Source organism: Oncorhynchus mykiss, chromosome 12, assembly GCF_057628025.1.
Source record: "Oncorhynchus mykiss isolate SJ-2025 chromosome 12, ASM5762802v1, whole genome shotgun sequence".
Classification (NCBI taxonomy): domain Eukaryota; kingdom Metazoa; phylum Chordata; class Actinopteri; order Salmoniformes; family Salmonidae; genus Oncorhynchus; species Oncorhynchus mykiss.
The window spans coordinates 81,993,510-82,011,523 of NC_143033.1; the positions used below are offsets into that span (position 1 = coordinate 81,993,510).

Genomic DNA, 18,014 nt, shown 5'->3' on the forward strand with positions numbered 1-18,014 from the left:
AGGAGGTGACGGATTTTGATAGGCATTTTTTTATTGTGTTACTTAGATTGACTTACGGGTCTGATTACAACTTGATAGTTGTTGACCTCTTGAGGTTATTTTGAGCAATTGCAAGACGAAACCAAATGAATAGGAACCACACACACACACACACCACACACACACACAGACATCACAGGTGCTAAAATGTTTCCATGCTTATTTTATAGATAGCCTAAAGGAAAACATAATGTATTGTTTTGGGTATCCTTTGTAGGATAGATAGATCAGAGATGTCCTGTCAACACAGCAGTAGTGCATCACATCAGCATGATGATTGTTGCAAGAAGCAAATCAGATGTTCAACTAAACTCTTGACTTCAAGCACAAAGTTCGGCAGATGGCGATATTGAATCATTTCATTTTACCGTCCAAATGCATTGTATGCAGCCGGCAATAAATTCATATCCGTAGTGGACCTTTTTGTACCTGAAACATTCTCCATGAAGGCTGCATAGGCGTCACCTTCCTCATTAGCTTTATTTAATGGAGAGAAGGTGGAAAAAATTGGGAAAATATGCGTACTTTTATAAAATGATGTTTTGATAACCATGTAAATCTCTCTCTGAGTTTTATCAACATATTCAGCTCTATTTATTCTCAAATAATCAAAAAAGCTCATTAGCATCAAAGTAGACATCATACAAGACTACAAATCCCTGCAAGCTCCTGATCTTTTCAACTCATTCAGTCAAAATAACAAATCTTTTGACTAATTTCATTCATTTGAGTAAGTAATGCCCAGAGCACGCAGGACCAGCAAATGATGAACTAAATTCTCCAAAGAGGCATGCTTCTTACAAGCCTCTCATTCACGTCTAATAAATTCAGCCCAGTGGCGCAGTGGTCTAAGTGCAAGAGGTGTCACTACATTCCCTGGTTCAAATCCAGGCTGTATCACAGGCACTCACATCTGGCTGTGATTGGGAGTCCCATAGGGTGGTGGTACACAATTGGCCCAGTGTCGTCCGGGTTTGGCTGGGGTGGGCCATTATTCTAGATAAGAATTTGTTCTTAACTGACTTGCCTGGTTAAATAAAATACAACATTAGAATAAGATGGACGGTGAAATGAAACGACTTAATATCGCTGTCTGCCAGCCTTTGGGCTATTTGACTCCCAGTGCATGAATCTATATAATTTATTGATTAAAAAACACTCCCGTTTCCAACAAAAAATACATACATTGCTAACTCAACTAATAACAGGCGGCAGGTCTGTCAAATAAATAAAAAAAATACCTTCACCCGATTGGTGTTATGATTCGGTTCAGGATTCTTTTTTTTTGTGTTGTTCATGTCTTGCACAGCCAGCCAACCACACACAGTCAGACAGACAGCAAAGCTAAAGAGGAGCTAGCCGCAAGCAATTTATTTCATTCAACGAGCATGACTATCTTGGGAGATTATATTTATACTGGATTTAATAAGGTCTAATAATAACAAAGTGCATTTTAACATCAACGTCGCACGTTTTTGTATCTTTCTTCGTATGACTACCTAACAGTTAGCTTAGCTTGCTAGCAAGCTGCAAGTGTGGTAACGTTAGTTTGAGAAGAAGCTAGCTAGCGGGTTACACAGGTGCTAGCTAACCAGCTGCCAGAATGAATGTCGCAAAAAGTGGTTATCGGGTCTTTTCTGCCAATTCTACTGCAGCATGTACAGAACTAGCCAAGAAGATAACTGAGTATGTATATTTGATTGTTCTGGCTAAATGTACGTGTTATGATAGATACCTAACCAGATAATGTTGCTAGCTAGCTCGCTAAAATGTGTATGCTGGTGTTTGCAGGTGCATGGCCACAGATGAAGTCATTTGAATTTAGCCAAGGGTCTTGCTTACTGTCATTAATCGATTGGGTTTATGAGTTGGTCATTTGCTAGATGTTGACAATGACATTCAGAGGCTTAAGGGAATTGATTTAATGTGAGACAATGTTGGGTGTCTCGGCTGTGTGAAACTGGGAACTGTCTGTTATTAACGTTAGTGACATTGAAACAGGGAGCGAGTGCCTGTGATCTAGCTGAACTCTTCCCATGTCTAGATATGCAAGGTAGTAGGCCCACTGTCTCTGAATTACAATGTGACACATTACAACATGTTGCTTGTTTGCTTGGGTTTCAAATGGTAGCGGTACAGCAGGCTTAGTCAGAGTGGGATCAGTTTCCATGCAGGGCCTCTGTCCTGTCTGAATAAGACACATCACAGTGTCATACCTCTTGTACTGATTTGTCTGGTGTTTTTTCACAGACGACTAGGAGTTGAATTGGGCAAGTCGGTGGTCTATCAAGAGTCCAATAGAGGTGAGTTGAAACCGATTATGTATATAACAGGGGAGGCTGCTGAGGGGAGGACAGCTCATAATAATTGGAATAATAACATGGAAACCATGTGTTTGATACCTTTCCATTGACTCAATTCCAGACATTATTCAGAGCCGTCCTCCTCTCAGCAGCCTCCACTGGTATACAGTGCATTCGGAAAGTATTCATACCCCTTCATTTTGTTACGTTACAGCCAATATTCTAAAATTGATAAAAAAAAAAAAATTTAACTCCTCAATCTACACACAATATCCCATAATGACAAAGTGAAAACAGGTTTTTAGAAATGTTTGTAACTGAAATCACTTATTTACATAAGTATTCAGACCCTTTGCTATGAGACTCAAATGTATCTATAACCTGTGGTAAATTCAGTTGATTAGACATGGAATGGCACACACCTGTATAAGGTCCCACAGTTGACAGTGCATGTCAGAGCAAAAACCAAGCCATGTGGTCAGAGGAATTGTCCGTATAGCTCCGAGACAGGATTGTGTCGAGGTACAGATCTGGGGAAGGGTACCAAAACATTTCTGCAGCATTGAAGGTCCCCAAGTGGCCTCTATCATTCTTAATTGGAAGAAGTTTGGAACCACCAAGACTTTACATAGAGCTGGCCACCCAGCCAAACTGAGCAATCCGGTTGAAGGGCCTTGGTCAGGGAGGTGACCAAGAACCCGATGGTCACTCTGACAGAGCACCAGAGTTCCTCTGTGAAGATGGGAGAACCTTCCAGAAGGACAACCATCTCTGTAGCACTCCACCAATCAGGCCTTTATGGTAGAGTGGCCAGACAGAAGCCACTCCTCAGTAAAAGGCACATGACAGCCCGCTTGGAGTTTGCCGAAAGGCACCTAAAGACTCTCGGACCATTGTATGCCAAGCATCACGTCTGGAGGAAACCTGGAACCACAGGGGTGAAGGTTCACCTTCCAACAGGACAACAACCCATAGCACAAAACCGATACAATGCAGGAGGGGCTTCGGGACAAGTGTCCTTGAGTGGCCCAGCCAGAGCCTGGACTTGAACCTGATCGAACATCTCTGGAGAGACCTGAAAGTAGCTGTGCAGCGACGTTCCATATCCAACCTGAAGAATTGGAGAAACTGCCCAAATACAGGTGTGCCAAGCTTATAGCATCATACCCAAGAAGACTCAGGGCTGTAATTGCTGCCAAAGATGCTTCAATAAATTACTGAGTAAAGGGTCTGAATACTTATGTCAATGTGATATTTCTGTTTTTTATTTGTAATATATTTGCACTAATTTGTTACCTTTTTTCTTTGTCTTTATGGGGTATTGTGTGTAGATGGGGGGAAAAACATGTAATCAATTTTAGATGAAGGTTGTAACGTAACAAATGTGGAAAAAGTGAAGGGGTCTGAATACTTTCCGAATGCACTGTATTTTTGTAGGTTTGGAACCAAAATTATTTTCCAATCAATTTTGTTCTGAACAGAACCATCAATTTTATTTTTCATTCTTTTGCAGTGTTCCGACAGCAAAATTAATTTGTGAACTGTTTCTAACCCCAAAAACGGTTTATATCATTCCTTTCTGTTCCTTTTTTAAACCTCCTGAAATTGAAGATTTTTTAAAACATTTAGTTCGACATTAAATCACCACCAATTAGTGCGGATAGAATAGCTTGCTATGGAGCAGGCAAGCTTTTTACATGGATTGGACAGACAAGTGTAGGGTGCGAGATGGGACTGAAATTGAAATTGAGAGCGAGAGAGGGAGGGCTTTGCATAGGCACTTTGTTGCATTTTTTTGTGGGACTGGAAAAGAATACCTGGAACATAAAATTATGTTATTAACCGGTTCCCATACTTTTAAAATAACTGTTCTGTTCCGGAACAGTATAGATCACGTTTGTTCCCGATTCTGTTCCTCAAAAAAAAACATTGGTTCTGTTCCCTGAATCAGTTCCAACTCCTAGTTGAAACCCAGTCACTCTGCCTACTCTGCTAATACAAAATACAACTTATTTGTTTGGCCTGATACAAAGCATTTTTCTCTTTTGGAAAACATGACATGTTACAGATGAGTATTTACAATGGCTTGATAATTATGCCTGAACTGAATGTTATGCCCTAGTTGACATAAACAAGTCTAGGCACATTTGGGGAGCTGTAAGTGTAAAGTTAGCATTTTACCCACACTTGCTGTTGATTCAACTTTATGTGACCCTTGATAGAGACCAGAGTAGACGTGAAGGAATCTGTTCGCGGCCAAACTATCTTCATCATCCAGACCATACCCAGGTGAGTAGACTGAAATATGTCATCTCCTCCACACTTCTGTTCTAGGACACACACACACACCTATACTGTGTGTAATGTGGTGCAGCCTTTAGGACTATGCATATCAATGCAGTGTTGTAGGAGGGGTATTCACACAGTCATATCACGTGTTAGGTTGCATTACCCATATTCAAACCTGTTTGATTCACACACTATAAATCAGGCACAAGCTCATCTACCATAATATGAATAGCTACCAGTGTTATTAATAGCCATCCTCTTATCTGTCATCTGACTTGGCGGGCACAAGCTGTACTGAGCATATGCTGTTGCCCTCTGCTGGAGAGTTGCTCAGTATGAGTTTGCACTGACCGCACCATAAATGTGACCATTATTTGTTATTGACACTTTTCCCTTGTTTTAACCAGAGATGTCAACACGGCCATCATGGAGCTGCTGGTCATGGCCTACGCCCTTAAGACCTCCTGTGCAAAGAACATAATTGGGGTCATTCCCTATTTCCCCTACAGCAAGCAGTGCAAGATGAGAAAAAGGGGTTCCATAGTGTGCAAGCTGCTGGCTTCCATGCTAGCCAAAGCAGGTAACAGCCTGTACAGCCTGTATGCAAGTGTTAACAGTTTACTGTTTACATTGCCCTTGACCATCTGTGTTAAAGGAAAATGTCTACATATTTCAACTTCATATTTGTAAGCAGCCCCACCCCAACATCAATATATGTGAAAATGGTGCACTTTTTTTGTTTTGTGGAAAAAATTATAGAGGAAGACAAGTGTTTCCAAAGTCGTCAGCGGTGTGCGTCATGTGATTCTAACCAATAATGAGTAGGCATTGACTTCTAATTGTCTACTAATTGGTTGATGATGTCATTGGAAGCACGTATCCACCTATTTCTTTTACTACAAAACAGAAACGTGCCATTTTCACGTGTTGATGTTGGGGTTGTGCTGGAGAGGAATTCAAAGTGGGAAATATTTTACATTTCCCTTTAAACTTGCCTCTGTGGCTGATTTCTCATTCTGCACCCTCTCTTAAAAGCAGTCTGCTGTTTCTTCAGTCTCTTTTCTCATCCTCTCTCTTTCTCCTTCCAGGTTTAACTCACATCATCACCATGGACTTACATCAGAAGGAGATTCAGGGCTTCTTCAGTTTTCCAGTGGACAACCTGCGTGCCTCCCCCTTCCTGCTTCAGTACATCCAGGAGGAGGTAACCATCTCACTGTAGCTCATGTGCCATGCCTGGTAGTAAAGTTGTAAGATAGTAAACTACACTCAGCAGCCTATTCAATGTCAAATGTGGGCTCCTCTCACTTCCCTTCAGGTCCCAGATTACAGAAACGCCATTATTGTTGCAAAGTCACCGTCTGCTGCTAAGAGGTAACATATTATTTAGTTACGGAGGCCTGGAGTGTGATCATCTAATGTAAATAATGTAAAAGGGTGTCTGCATTTCTCCGGTGTTTTCTTGCTGTTGTCTTTCAGAGCTCAGTCCTATGCAGAGCGACTGCGTTTGGGCCTGGCAGTGATGCATGGCGAGGCTCAGTGTTCAGAGTCTGACATGGCTGACGGACGACACTCTCCCCCCTGTGTCCGTAACACCTCAGGACACCCTGGGCTGGAGTTGCCTTGTAAGACCTCTCTAGAAGCCCTATATAGCTTATAGCTTGGTAACTAGCCAGGTGTAGTTGTCGTTAGTCTGCCATCAGATCAAATTGAAACTGTATCTTTGTCTGTAGCTTCCCCAATTCTTTAGTGTTGGTCAGGCTGTGTCTGTAAGATATAGATGGATGCATAGATGCCTGTACTCGTCAATGGTTGCATCCAAAAATATAATATAAGTGTAGTGTGAAATGTTCAAGTCTCTGAATTATTTGAATAATTATTTCAAACCCCCAAAATATCCATGGCAAAATCCTCATCATATGGATTTAATGTCAGCACTAACAGCTTCATAAGTGATGATTCTGCTATAACCATTTCAACACCTGACATTATTTTTAAAGGATCTTGAATTGTGTAACCTATTTACTGCACGTTCTAATTCCACACATACACTGCCTCTACTAATGTTGCGACCTTAGCCTCCCTAAAATGTAAAGGCATTCATACCAAATCGTTTTAGAATGATTTGCATGTTTAAAAATGACATTTTGAATAAGAGAACATACATTTTGTTTTTCATTTTGAGAGAATGACAGTAACTTGTTATTGGAGATGTCTCATTTTCTCAGTACATTTGCGGTAAGGCTGTTAAAACAGTCGGGTCTGACAACATGGTCAGACTTTCTGTCTGGGCTTTGTGTCATTGGCAAATGACTCCAGATTATTTATTATGCCAACTGGCTGTGTCCCCCTTCAGCTTTAGTGTTTGTAATAATATTTGTATTATTTACTTAATTAATTATCCTTGACTTTAAAAATCCTCTTATTGTAAGCCTGGGTCAGTTGCAAACTGTCCTACACATTTCTTGAATGAATAAGCTTAGTGGAATGGTTTTGGATTCTTCACGGGTTAGCTTTAAAGATTTTGCTTCATGTAAGAGGATTTTCCCAGTCCTGGCTTTATGTCTTTGTAGTCTGTTATGTCCAGTCTCTGTGGATGTGTGTTAACGTGGTGTTTATTTGTTGATAATAGCTGGCAGCAAACAACAAGCTCCGTTCCCAGGCATAGAGCTCCCAAGTACGACCGTAAACTTAATTCCCTTTTGACCACCAAATGGTTCCTCTCCAAATGGTTCCTAAATGCGTGCATGTAGTGATCAAGGGTTTTCGAATCATCTTGCCAACAAACAGTCTTAAGTGCAAGGTCCTCAGTTGTGATTGAGGAAAGCATAACAAAGACAATCAATGGACCAATTACAAATGATCTGGATCAGTTAGTTGATGTGGTCCAGCGCTACAGATCCATAATAGGTGTACTGACGCCTATATACCCTCACTGCATACTGTAGATGAGATCCTCATCAGGAATGAATCAATGTCTTCCTTGATCCAGAGTCAGGTCTCCAGCAGTGGGCCGATGTCAGAGGCAGAGACTTCAGACTGTTCTGCAAGATGTCCTGAAAGCCCTCCGTTAGTTGCTTTGTGAGACTCTCTTCAATCATCTGACAAATGGAACCATTTCTCCCAGATACATGTTTATATTTTCATCCGGACTCATCTTGCCAATCAACACATCATGCTTCCCTATTGAAGCCTCGCCCGAAGGAGTCTGATTAACACCTGGCCTTCAGAAATGCATGTTTTGAATACTAATTAAGCATGCCGTTGATATATAGGCCTAATACATCATGATAGGAAGAGGAAACAAGATAATCATTTTTTTCAGAATCTAAAGCAAAGATCCAGATTTTTGGGTGGGTGGCAACATGTTGTTCTTGTGTGTGCTGCTGAACACACAGTACAGTACACCACAGTAGGTCAGGTCAGAGTTATGTTGTGTTCACCCTCTTCCCTGCTGCCCATACAAACCAGTGGGCTGCTGTGTCACACACCTTGGGCCTTCCCACATTTAAATAACTGTAAATCCTAAACGTGGACCCTACATGTCAATAACAACACATCTACTGGTTTGGGTGTGAATATGACCTGCTTATAACCTCAGACCATGACTATCACATATTAGTTGTATTATAGCATATGTATTCCTTAGCCCAGCAATGCTGGCTTCTAGCATCATTGAGAGGATTGCTGAGATCTTCAGGCTTTTCAACTCTTGCCTCATATATCCAAGACAAGTTTATCTCTAACATATGTGTAGGCCTAACTATAGTTTTTACTAGATCATTTTGATTAATTTCTATATTCTACCTGAAAATATTCTAGGTAGTACCTCTTCAAGACTACAGAAGGTTTTAAGACCTAGTGGTGATGTTGATGCATTTTGAAAAGCTGAAATGTTCCAGTGCTTATTATTGCTTGTGTGTGGTCCCCTGTAAGGAAGGCATGTGTTCCAGGAAGGAATGTGTTCCTGGCATGAACCTGTGTTCCCTACTCATCTCTAGCTTCCACTCCCACAATCAGCTTCCCCACTCTGGCTGGCTGATTGTCCATCCGCTGATTGTGCGCTTCCCCCATTGACTGACAACAGTGGTGTTCAATAAGACAAACCTGGAACATTAGTAAGCGTGTGATTACCTCATCAGTGCTTGTCTGCCTCTATCGTTTTTGATGGATTAACGACAAGATTAGGTTGTGCATATTGTCATATGCAAACTGTTGCCAAATGTCTGCACTGAGCTCTGAGCAGACAGTGTGTAGTGGAGGCAATTTAATATCAGCGTCTGATTGGGTATGCTGGGCAAAAATCCTGTCATTTTGATTATCCTTGTGCTGGAATGAGTTTGGCATTCCATTTAAATCTATAAGGGTATAATTGGGACAATTGACAGAATTTATCTAATTTCCCAATTACATCTCATTTTGAAAAGAGTCAGTTACCCAGTAGGGGGGGAATTGCATGGAACATCAACTATTAATTGAAGAATACATAATCATAACAGTGATTGAAATTGGACTTTGTAATTGTGGAAAGCTCATACTTTTGAACCCATTTTACCCAATCTACTCTGAGATGTATCCTCATTAGTTTGACTGTTTATGCCTATGGATACTGTATGTGATGACTAGCAGTGACCAGTTTGTTCTTCCTTTTCAGTAATGATGGCCAAGGAGAAGCCCCCGATCACTGTTGTAGGAGATGTGGGAGGAAGAATCGCCATCATTGTTGTAAGAAATGTGCCCATTTGTTTGGGCCATTTGTGGTTTTGTCCTGCAAGGCCTGTGCTAAAATGAGGCAATTGAAATGAATTTGCAACATTTTGCCACATTGTATTTAATAACAGAATATGACAGCCTTAGATTATGGATGAAGGAACTACAGGCGCACATAATTTCCAATCCCGTGGTTGCCGTTCTTTCCCAGGATGACATCATCGACGACGTGGAGGACTTTGTGGCGGCAGCTGAGATTCTGAAGGAGAGAGGAGCTTATAAGATCTACATCATGGCTACACATGGGCTGCTGTCTGCCGATGCCCCCCGTCTTATTGAGGAGTCCGCCATCGACGAGGTGAGATACAGATGTAGGATCTTCATTTCAGACAGTCTGCTACAGCAGGAAAATAATCCTGCAGCAACAGGAAATGTGAATTATTATGTGGATTATAATTAAGAGGTTTTTTGAGGGGTTGATACATTTTTCATGAGGGGAAAATCAAGTGGAAATGATAAACTTCAGAAGCCTTTTTAAACTTCAATTACACTACAAGTTTTAGATTTCTTGCATTACATTTCCTGCAACAGGGTGATCAAATTAAGATCCTACATCTGTAACAGCAGCCCTGTGTTCTGAATTTATCACTACATCTTGAATGGGGAAGTGCTCAGTTCCTCATCGTAAAAGCTTTTCAGTCACTTTACAAAAGAAAGGCACTGGCAACACTTTCTATGTACCACCTGTGTGCAAGCTATTGCAACTTGATTCGTAGGAATGTTTCATCGCCTGTATAAAGGCTGTTATAAGATATGGTAGTCAGGCACAGTTCAGTCTGGGTATGAGACTAAATAGACCACACCAACGAATGGTTGAAAGCAGCGGGTGATCTACTGCACACGGCCAACCTTCATTATGGTGTTTCCTACTCTGTGCCCTGTCTGTCTGCCCCCCAGGTGGTGGTGACTAACACCGTCCCTCACGAGGTACAGAAGCTCCAGTGTCCCAAGATCAAGACAGTGGACGTCAGTATGATCCTGGCCGAGGCCATCCGCCGCATCCATAACGGGGAGTCCATGGCCTACCTGTTCCGCAACATCACGGTGGACGACTAGGGCCAGAGACAGGGTTGAGTTTGTGCTAGGTGAGGTGTTAGGAGAAAACCGGTGGTATACACGCTATGCTCCCCTCCTCTCTCCACAGTGCTAGAAATGCATACTGTCCCTGTTGTCTGCACCTTCACACACAGCCTAGTTCTGATGACTAGGACGAGGGGGAGTACCGTCATCATATCCCCTCTTACAAACCAATAAAATGCATTTTCATCAGCTTTTAGTGCCCGAAACATAACATGGAGTTGCTCAATAAAAGTGATAAAAGAAACAAAAAGTTAAGCAATACTAAAAGGTTGATTTAACATGCGTATTTGTTGTCAGGTCTTTTGTGTTTTTTTTTTTGCCTTACTATGCTAAGGTCTGGCAAACCAGCAATGCATGAATTACTGTACCTCACCTCCATGGTAGTTTCATGTCTTTTTTAATTCCTCCATGCTTCAAGATATGAAGGGATTTGTTATTTTGTTGGTTCACTGTTCACTGTTTTTCCCACCTGAGTAAAAGGTGTAGGGTGAGTGTTATGATAACTAGCTTTTCTTGTCTAGCCCAGGGGTGGGAAAAATTGTATATTGTTTTGGGTCAAAAACTCCAGGCCACTCTTGAACGTCTGAAGCTAGATAAAAAAGTATGTAGATATTATAATAGACTGATATTTTTTTCAAACTGACCTTTTTCTGGCCCACAAATTGCTTTTGAAAAAAATCTGTGCGGCCTTCTGATAAATGTTGAAATCCCGATGTGGCCCTCGAGCCAAAATGATTGCTCACCCCTGGTCTAGCCACTGTCAACATATCTAATGATGGCTTTTTCTTCAGTTCTCCGTTATGAAGGAGGTTGACCCTATTTCACTCTTTTTAAGTATCTTCCCAATAACATCACTTATTGCTTGAATCATTTCCCCCTACTCCCCTGGCCCTCCAGGCCTACTGAGCACTGTGACTGCTTTGCATTTAGATGCAGGTGTGTTAATGCAAAACCTACTGAGAACAAAGCTAAATGAACCCTAGTACAGCAGCTCCCAACCAGTTCTGTGTGACACCTAAGCCTCGTGAATTCAGGCTGACTCACCAAATACATCTAATAAGACCACATGTATTGTCTACCACCACACATTAGGCCACAGATTAGGACATTTTGACCCACCATGTTTGAATCCCAAACACTGTCCTAGTCATTGTTACTGTATTGGTCCAGTCAGTCAACTGTTCTCTGTGTAACTAACAAATGTCATGATGATCTGAATGGATTTAACCTTTTATATTAAAGGGGGATATGACATCCTGACTCTGAAGTAGACTTTCCTATATAGTCTTGTTGCTTCTCATTGGCATTCAGAAATACTGACAATATATGCATTATGTGTCCATGCTGAGGTCATGGTTTTGAATATAGAAATTGTAATCGTGACCCTTTACCATTTAGTGTCCCCTATGAAAAGATGTGGACTAATAGTCAAACTGATGTTCAAGGGAAGTCGTGTCTGAACCCTCTGTTGGAGCTTTAAGCTCAGGGAGATATGTTTCTGAGGCAAACGCATAATGTATGTGAAGAAAAAGCGCTCTTAATGCTTGTGCCTATGTCTCTGGTACAGCAAAGTCTGCAAATGTAAATGTGTTGCATTCCGTTCCGCAGAACTTTCTCTTTACCATTCTTTGTTACTTTTGTTGTTGACATTCGTTCCTTTGTTATCCTGTAGGATGTGCTAATTGTAAACCGTTAACTATACCTGTGTGTGGTACAGACATGAGGAAAGGTCCTTCTTGGAGAGAAATAGCTGTTGCTATGCCATCTCATATCCATGTCTTCCGATAGCACATTGATTTGTTACTTCACTCTCATTGTCTGATCTTGATGTAGCCTATTTTATGGGTTTATGATTTAATCGAATAATTGGTGTCTGCATCCAATTTTTTGTAAGTTAAAATAAACATTTGGCTTCATTTGTTTTTGCCAGACTTTTTATTGGTGAACAAAATTGTTATGTGTTTAATAATGTAACCAGTTACATTTTATTCTGGAGAATTGTAGTATCTCTAGTCTTAACAATCAATTTACTCTTCTGTTAAAATGAACCCTTCACATTATTCAGGTCAACCTTCATCAGATCCCAGAACTATTGATTTGTAGTTACACAATTTTTTGACCATCGTACAATCCCAATATTGTCAGTTGTTATACTTGATCAGGGGAAAATACCATTGAGTTTTATCTACGCTTTGATCAGAGAACATTACTTCTGGTTTGTGTTGTAGTATAGCTACCTAATGCAGTGAGTGGACAGTACAGTGAGACAACTTCTTCAGATGAAGTCAGGGACCCTTTACTTGTTCCAAACTTCTCAGGTTTCTACTCATCACTGAGGAGCTTTGACCAAGTCGAGGGGCAGAGACGGACTAGAAAACTCTTATCCCATGCAGTGGAGGCATTGGTAAGGATGCACATTCTAAAATTCTTCACCACCACTCCTAAGAACTGTAAAAAGGTATGACAAAGAAATTATAGACTAGTAATAGAATCTCTTAACTAGAAGTGCTGACTTCTGATGTTGGCCCTTTGAAGTCTTGGATCACAGAAAATAATTTGCATGCATAATATTTATGAGCTGTAAGTAGGCCCATCACCTATAAAATAAATTGTACATTTAAGTTTTGATAGATGGTAAACAGAAGCCCTTCCAACCCCGGAGAGAGTGGTACGCACCTGAGTGTGGGTCTCTGTCGGTGAGTGTTGATGGTGTGAACTAGCTGGTGCATCGACAGCTGTGTGTTTAAACAGGACCCAAAGAGGAACTAGAGTGTCACAGATCATAGGTCACTTCCTCGTCTGGGCAGAGGGAAACAATGCACCATGTCTCTGTGTGTGGTTGGAAAGGGGAAACATATTTATGTGTGTGCACAGTACTATATATTAGAATTATCACTAGAGCACAGTTGTTACAGTCTTAACTTTCATTAAGTACACTTATACTGGATTCTGATTGTTACTATGGAAACATTATCTGCTGGTAATTGTTGATACAGATAGTTACAGGAAGTTTACATAGATAGCTAATGTCCATGCAACCATATTATATAACTGACATTATTTGTGTCAGTGTCAGGTTAATGATGCATTGATCAGGAAAGTAGATCCTTATGTGAGAATTTCACACTTTTCATATGGAACCTAGACATGATTCCCTGCAGAATGGTTTCTGTTACTAGCCATGTCAATGATCTGGGCATTGGAGGAACAAGTTGACATCCTGCCGAGCTGCACAAACAATGGTCTTTTGTCTGGCACAGTGAGAGGTTCCCTAGTATTTTATTTCTGCTCTGGCCAGGTTTTGTATTAACTAACAGGTTTCCCCATAGATTTCAAGGTGCGTTGTGTGACAGACTAGCAATGTCAAAAACATATAGGCCTACCACTAGAGGGTAATGTGAGACAACTTACTGTAACTGGTGACATTTTAACATTTTAATTTAATATTTTATTTAGCTAGGCAAGTCAGTTAAGGAGACATTCTTATTTACAATGATGGCCTACCAAAAGGCCTCCTGCGGGGACGGGGGCTGGGATAAAAAATATAATATAGGACCAAACACACATCACGACAAGAGACACCACAACACTACATAAAGAGAGACCTAAGACAACATGGTAAGGCAGCGACACATGACAACACAGCATGGTAGCAACACAACATGACAACAACAACATGGTAGCAACACAACATGGCAGCAGCACAAAACATGGTACAAACATTATTGGGCACAGACAACAGCACAAAGGGCAAGAAGGTAGAGACAACAATACATCACGCAAAGCAGCCACAACTGTCAGTAAGAGTGTCCATGATTGAGTATTTGAATGAAGAGATGGAGATAAAACTGTCCAGTTTGAGTGTTTTTTGCAGCTTGTTCCAGTCACTAGCCGCAGCGAACTGAAAAGAGGAGCGACCCAGGGATGTGAGTGCTTTGGGGACCTTTAACAGAATGTGACTGGCAGAACGGGTGTTCAATGTGGAGGATGAGGGCTGCAGTAGATATCCCAGATAGGGGGGAGTGAGGTCTAAGAGGGTTTTATAAATAAGCTTCAACCAGTGGGTCTTGCGACATGTATACAGAGATGACCAATTTACAGAGGAGCATAGAGCATGTGTTCTTTAAGGAGCATTGGTGGCAAATCTGATAGCCGAATGGTAAAGAACATCTAGCCGCTCGAGAACACCTTTACCTGCCGATCTACAAATTGCGTCTCCGTAATCTAGCATGGGTAGGATGGTGAAGATGCTTGAAGAGGTAGGATACCTGTTGACGGTTTTGGGAGGAAGTGAATTTTGAGGAAGTGGATTTGTGATATTGGTATGTTTTGGGATGATTCTACACCCCTGGTACTGAAGCTGATTTTATTGTCAGCATAACCACATTTGTGTCTTGTTGATTGTATGCTTGTTTATGTTATTTTTATTTATTCCAGAGCTTGGCCAGGTCTCTGCTGCAATCATACTGGAAATTGACAGATTTTTGGGGGTATTGCTTTGTAAGTTGTTCTAAATATTATCTCTGGCTAGTCTGTTATACAGTCTCTGGCTTGTTGAGTTTTGACTTGGGTAAAGAGATTTGATGTTTGCATGATAAATAAGTCCTTGTCACACCTCATACCAGATGTGTTATTACTTGGCCATTAGTTTATTGCACTTTCGTTTCCAATAAGCCCCTGCCAAAATGAGTCCACCGAAAATGACCATGACTAATACTTTGATATATAATAATTATTTATTTATCATGAATAGACAATATATATATATATATATATATATATATATATACAACAAGTAATAAAGCCATAACGTATTTGTTATACTGTTTTGGTGAATAAACATGATTTAATTATCAACATGTACTTCAAATATTCATAGAAAAACAATACACTCTATATAATTTATATTTTAACACATTTTGTACGTTTTTTAATAAATAATGATATCTGTGCAAAATAACTCCAAGTGCATATGAATATTGCCAAACAACAAATTGGTATTATAGAATGAGGAACGCAACCAGAGTTGACTCAGAACATACTATGCTTTGTTGCCATGACAAGCAAAATAAAGATTTGTCACAAAGAAACTTCACTTGATGAATAAAAAAGCTCTCATGACACATTGTCCAAATGCAGCTTTTGCCCAATTAGTCACAACTGTCTATCTTCACAGTTATTGCAAGTGAACACCGTCAACACTTACAAAAGGCAAACACAACAGTAACATAGTAGGACATAGATTGAAAACTTGACAAAGTAAGCTCATTGCCACTTTTGCACTGTTACAGTATATTTTTAACAATGACACCACCACATTCAGGACATTCAGTGCACTTTTTTCATTTATTTTCAGCTTTATCAATGTCCCGCACCTGTGTGATGTCATTAGTTCCGCTTCCCCTTTAACAGTCAGTGTTCCTTTCCTGTACTTCAGTGGAAATGCTGTGGTGGAGATACTTAGGATGGTTAGATGAGGAGGCTTACAGGGAATTGAAGCCGTCAGACTCCAACTCAGCAGCACGGTCTATAGCAGCAGCAGTAGTAGCACATTCAACACCACTGTGTTTGTCTTTAACAATGACCCAGCTTCGGGTCCCCATCCTCAGCCTCTCTGGCCCCTGTCTGTCTTTGTCTGTCTGTCAGACCCCTCCAGCCCCTCTGCCTTAGGAAATTAGGCAGCTGTTGGTCTTGTTCATGGGGGGCCGTTTGTTGCCGTCTTTGGGGAAGGTCTCCCTGCGTCGTCTCAGTGCGGGGCTCAGCCGGCTGGGCAGGTTGGCTTGTTGCAGCAGCACCCTGAACACCTCCAGTACGTTGTTGTTCTCCTTGGCAGACGTCTCCAAGAAGCTGTTGTTCCAGTCCAGCTCCACAGTGGACAGCACGTCTTCGCTGGACACCGTCCGCTCGCCATGCCGGTCCGTCTTGTTGCCGACCACCACGATGGGTGTGAACTTGTCTTCTTTGACCGCCAGGATCTCGTCTCGCAGGCTCTTGACAGCCTCCAGGGAGTCAGGGTCATTGATGGCGTACACAAGGGCGAACGCGTCGCTGTTCTGAATGCAGAGCTTCCTCATGGCCGGGAAGGAGTAGCTGCCGCTGGTGTCCATGATGTGGATGGTGACCTTGGCCCCTCCGATGTCGAACTCCTTGCTGTGCAGTTCCTCCACGGTGCGCCGGTGCTTGGGTTCGAATGTGTCCTGGAGGAAGCGGCTGATCAGGGCTGTCTTTCCCACGCCAGCCGCCCCCAGGAACACCAGACGCACCTCCGTCTTCTCCTTCACTTCTAGAGACATGATGACTTCCTCTGACACACTTCCTCTAACACTGTCTCTCTCTCTTCCTCTGTCTTCTTTTTGAAGACTTAAAATTCTGATTTTGTTACAAAATAACTCTCCTTGATCATTTTGAGAGGATGGAGAAGTTGGACTCTGCTGCAGAAGCTGCTGGAGTTAGTCAGTAAACAGGGACAGTGTGGTAGGTTGTAGTAGTAAATCACTGAGAGTAGCTGGCAGTTGCATCTGTGTATGTCTGGTTGCCTGTGCATGCTATTTATGGTCTTTCTCAATCAGAGATTCCAAGCCCCCTCCTGCTCTCGTCCAATCAGGAGAGTGGAGTGTCTCTTTGAGTGAATTCAAAGCAGCCAATCAGAAAGACTCATGCAAATGACAGAATCCCATTGCGAAGGAGGGAGGAGATGGATAGGAGTGAGCCCAAACCAGCAGGTGTATGTAGGATGCATTGTTTGCAGTGAGATGATTTTTGTATACCCATGATTTTTGTATACCCATGATATACTTTCATAAGACCTTTTGCACACAAACAAGCAATTGTCTGCTCTGTGTATGGGATTGTTAAATCAGCCTATGTGTTTGTGTACTATAGAATCTATGTTGACTGTTCTTTTATGCAATATGTATGTACAGATCTTAATTTGACCTGTTTCTCACAGTAGGAAAATGAATCCTGCACCAACAGGAAATGTGAATGATTATAATTAATGGCCATTTTTGTTGGGGTTGATACATTTTTTGTTAGGGCAAATCAAGTTTGAAATTGTTAAGTGGAAATTACACATTTTTGTAAGCCTTTTTAAACCTCAAACAGTACAAGTTTGCATTCCACATTCTCTGCAACAAGAGATCAAATTAAGATAACACAAGTTGCATGTTAATTTCTTATATGACATCATTGGTATGCCATGCTGATCATAAAGGACCGGCAACTAACCACTCATCTTTTACAACACTTAGGAACTTGAGTGAGCACGGCAGAATGAATTTATTGAAAGCTCACTTGCTTTTATGCCTACGAAAGTGTTGACAAGGGAGCTTGCATGTTTGATGCATTGTGTGATACATTCCAATATCTTTGTGAGTATGGCTTCTGCCTTAGTACATACTGTACTTTGAGCTATTGATAGACATAGATACTGTACGAAAGAGTACATATGTGTATCTATGGATACAGCTACTTCTTTACCACAGCCTGGTTATCAAGTGGTTATCAGGCTTCTGTGTCCTTCTGCTCTCCATT

At 41.3% G+C, this 18,014-nt stretch overlaps 2 protein-coding genes and 1 long non-coding RNA gene across 5 annotated transcripts; 1 reads left to right on the forward strand and 2 right to left on the reverse strand.

Moving 5' to 3' along the window:
• The first annotated feature begins 1,300 nt into the window (after nucleotides 1-1,300).
• On the forward strand, nucleotides 1,301-12,397 carry LOC110538516 (phosphoribosyl pyrophosphate synthase-associated protein 1). Of its 3 annotated transcripts, none has more exons than XR_016485352.1 (11): nucleotides 1,301-1,725; nucleotides 2,290-2,342; nucleotides 4,565-4,631; nucleotides 5,039-5,211; nucleotides 5,720-5,835; nucleotides 5,950-6,005; nucleotides 6,111-6,256; nucleotides 8,633-8,749; nucleotides 9,286-9,356; nucleotides 9,553-9,699; nucleotides 10,299-12,397. XR_016485352.1 is itself a non-coding variant. In XM_021625382.3 (11 exons), the coding sequence occupies exons 1-11, from the start codon at nucleotides 1,643-1,645 to the stop codon at nucleotides 10,455-10,457; spliced, it is 1,116 nt and encodes a 371-aa protein (XP_021481057.1). In that variant the 5' UTR covers nucleotides 1,301-1,642; the 3' UTR covers nucleotides 10,458-12,397. The 3 variants fall into 3 exon arrangements, 2 of the variants coding, with proteins under 2 accessions (XP_021481057.1, XP_021481058.1); XM_021625382.3 differs by lacking the exon at nucleotides 8,633-8,749 and adding an exon at nucleotides 7,264-7,308; XM_021625383.3 differs by lacking the exon at nucleotides 8,633-8,749.
• Nucleotides 9,438-13,263, reverse strand: LOC110538517 (uncharacterized). The gene is made up of 2 exons (XR_002475768.3): nucleotides 13,158-13,263; nucleotides 9,438-9,757 (listed from the first exon to the last, which is right to left on the reverse strand). It is a non-coding gene; the product is annotated as an uncharacterized LOC110538517 (long non-coding RNA).
• Nucleotides 13,264-15,198: 1,935 nt separating this feature from the next.
• LOC110538518 (GTP-binding protein Rhes-like) lies at nucleotides 15,199-17,071 on the reverse strand. Its single transcript, XM_021625384.3, has one exon. The coding sequence runs from the start codon at nucleotides 16,772-16,774 to the stop codon at nucleotides 16,148-16,150; it is 627 nt and encodes a 208-aa protein (XP_021481059.1). The 5' UTR covers nucleotides 16,775-17,071; the 3' UTR covers nucleotides 15,199-16,147.
• Nucleotides 17,072-18,014: the final 943 nt, after the last annotated feature.

What these genes read in the sequence shown, in the direction of transcription:
- LOC110538518 (XM_021625384.3), bottom strand. Translation starts at nt 16,774, where the DNA reads ATGTCTCTAGAAGTGAAGGAGAAGACGGAGGTGCGTCTGGTGTTCCTG.
- LOC110538516 (XM_021625382.3), top strand. Translation starts at nt 1,643, where the DNA reads ATGAATGTCGCAAAAAGTGGTTATCGGGTCTTTTCTGCCAATTCTACT. An exon ending in TTCAGTACATCCAGGAGGAG is followed by an intron (nt 5,836 to 5,949) that starts GTAACCATCTCA and finishes ACTTCCCTTCAG; the next exon opens with GTCCCAGATTACAGAAACGC. An exon ending in AGGAGTCCGCCATCGACGAG is followed by an intron (nt 9,700 to 10,298) that starts GTGAGATACAGA and finishes TCTGCCCCCCAG; the next exon opens with GTGGTGGTGACTAACACCGT.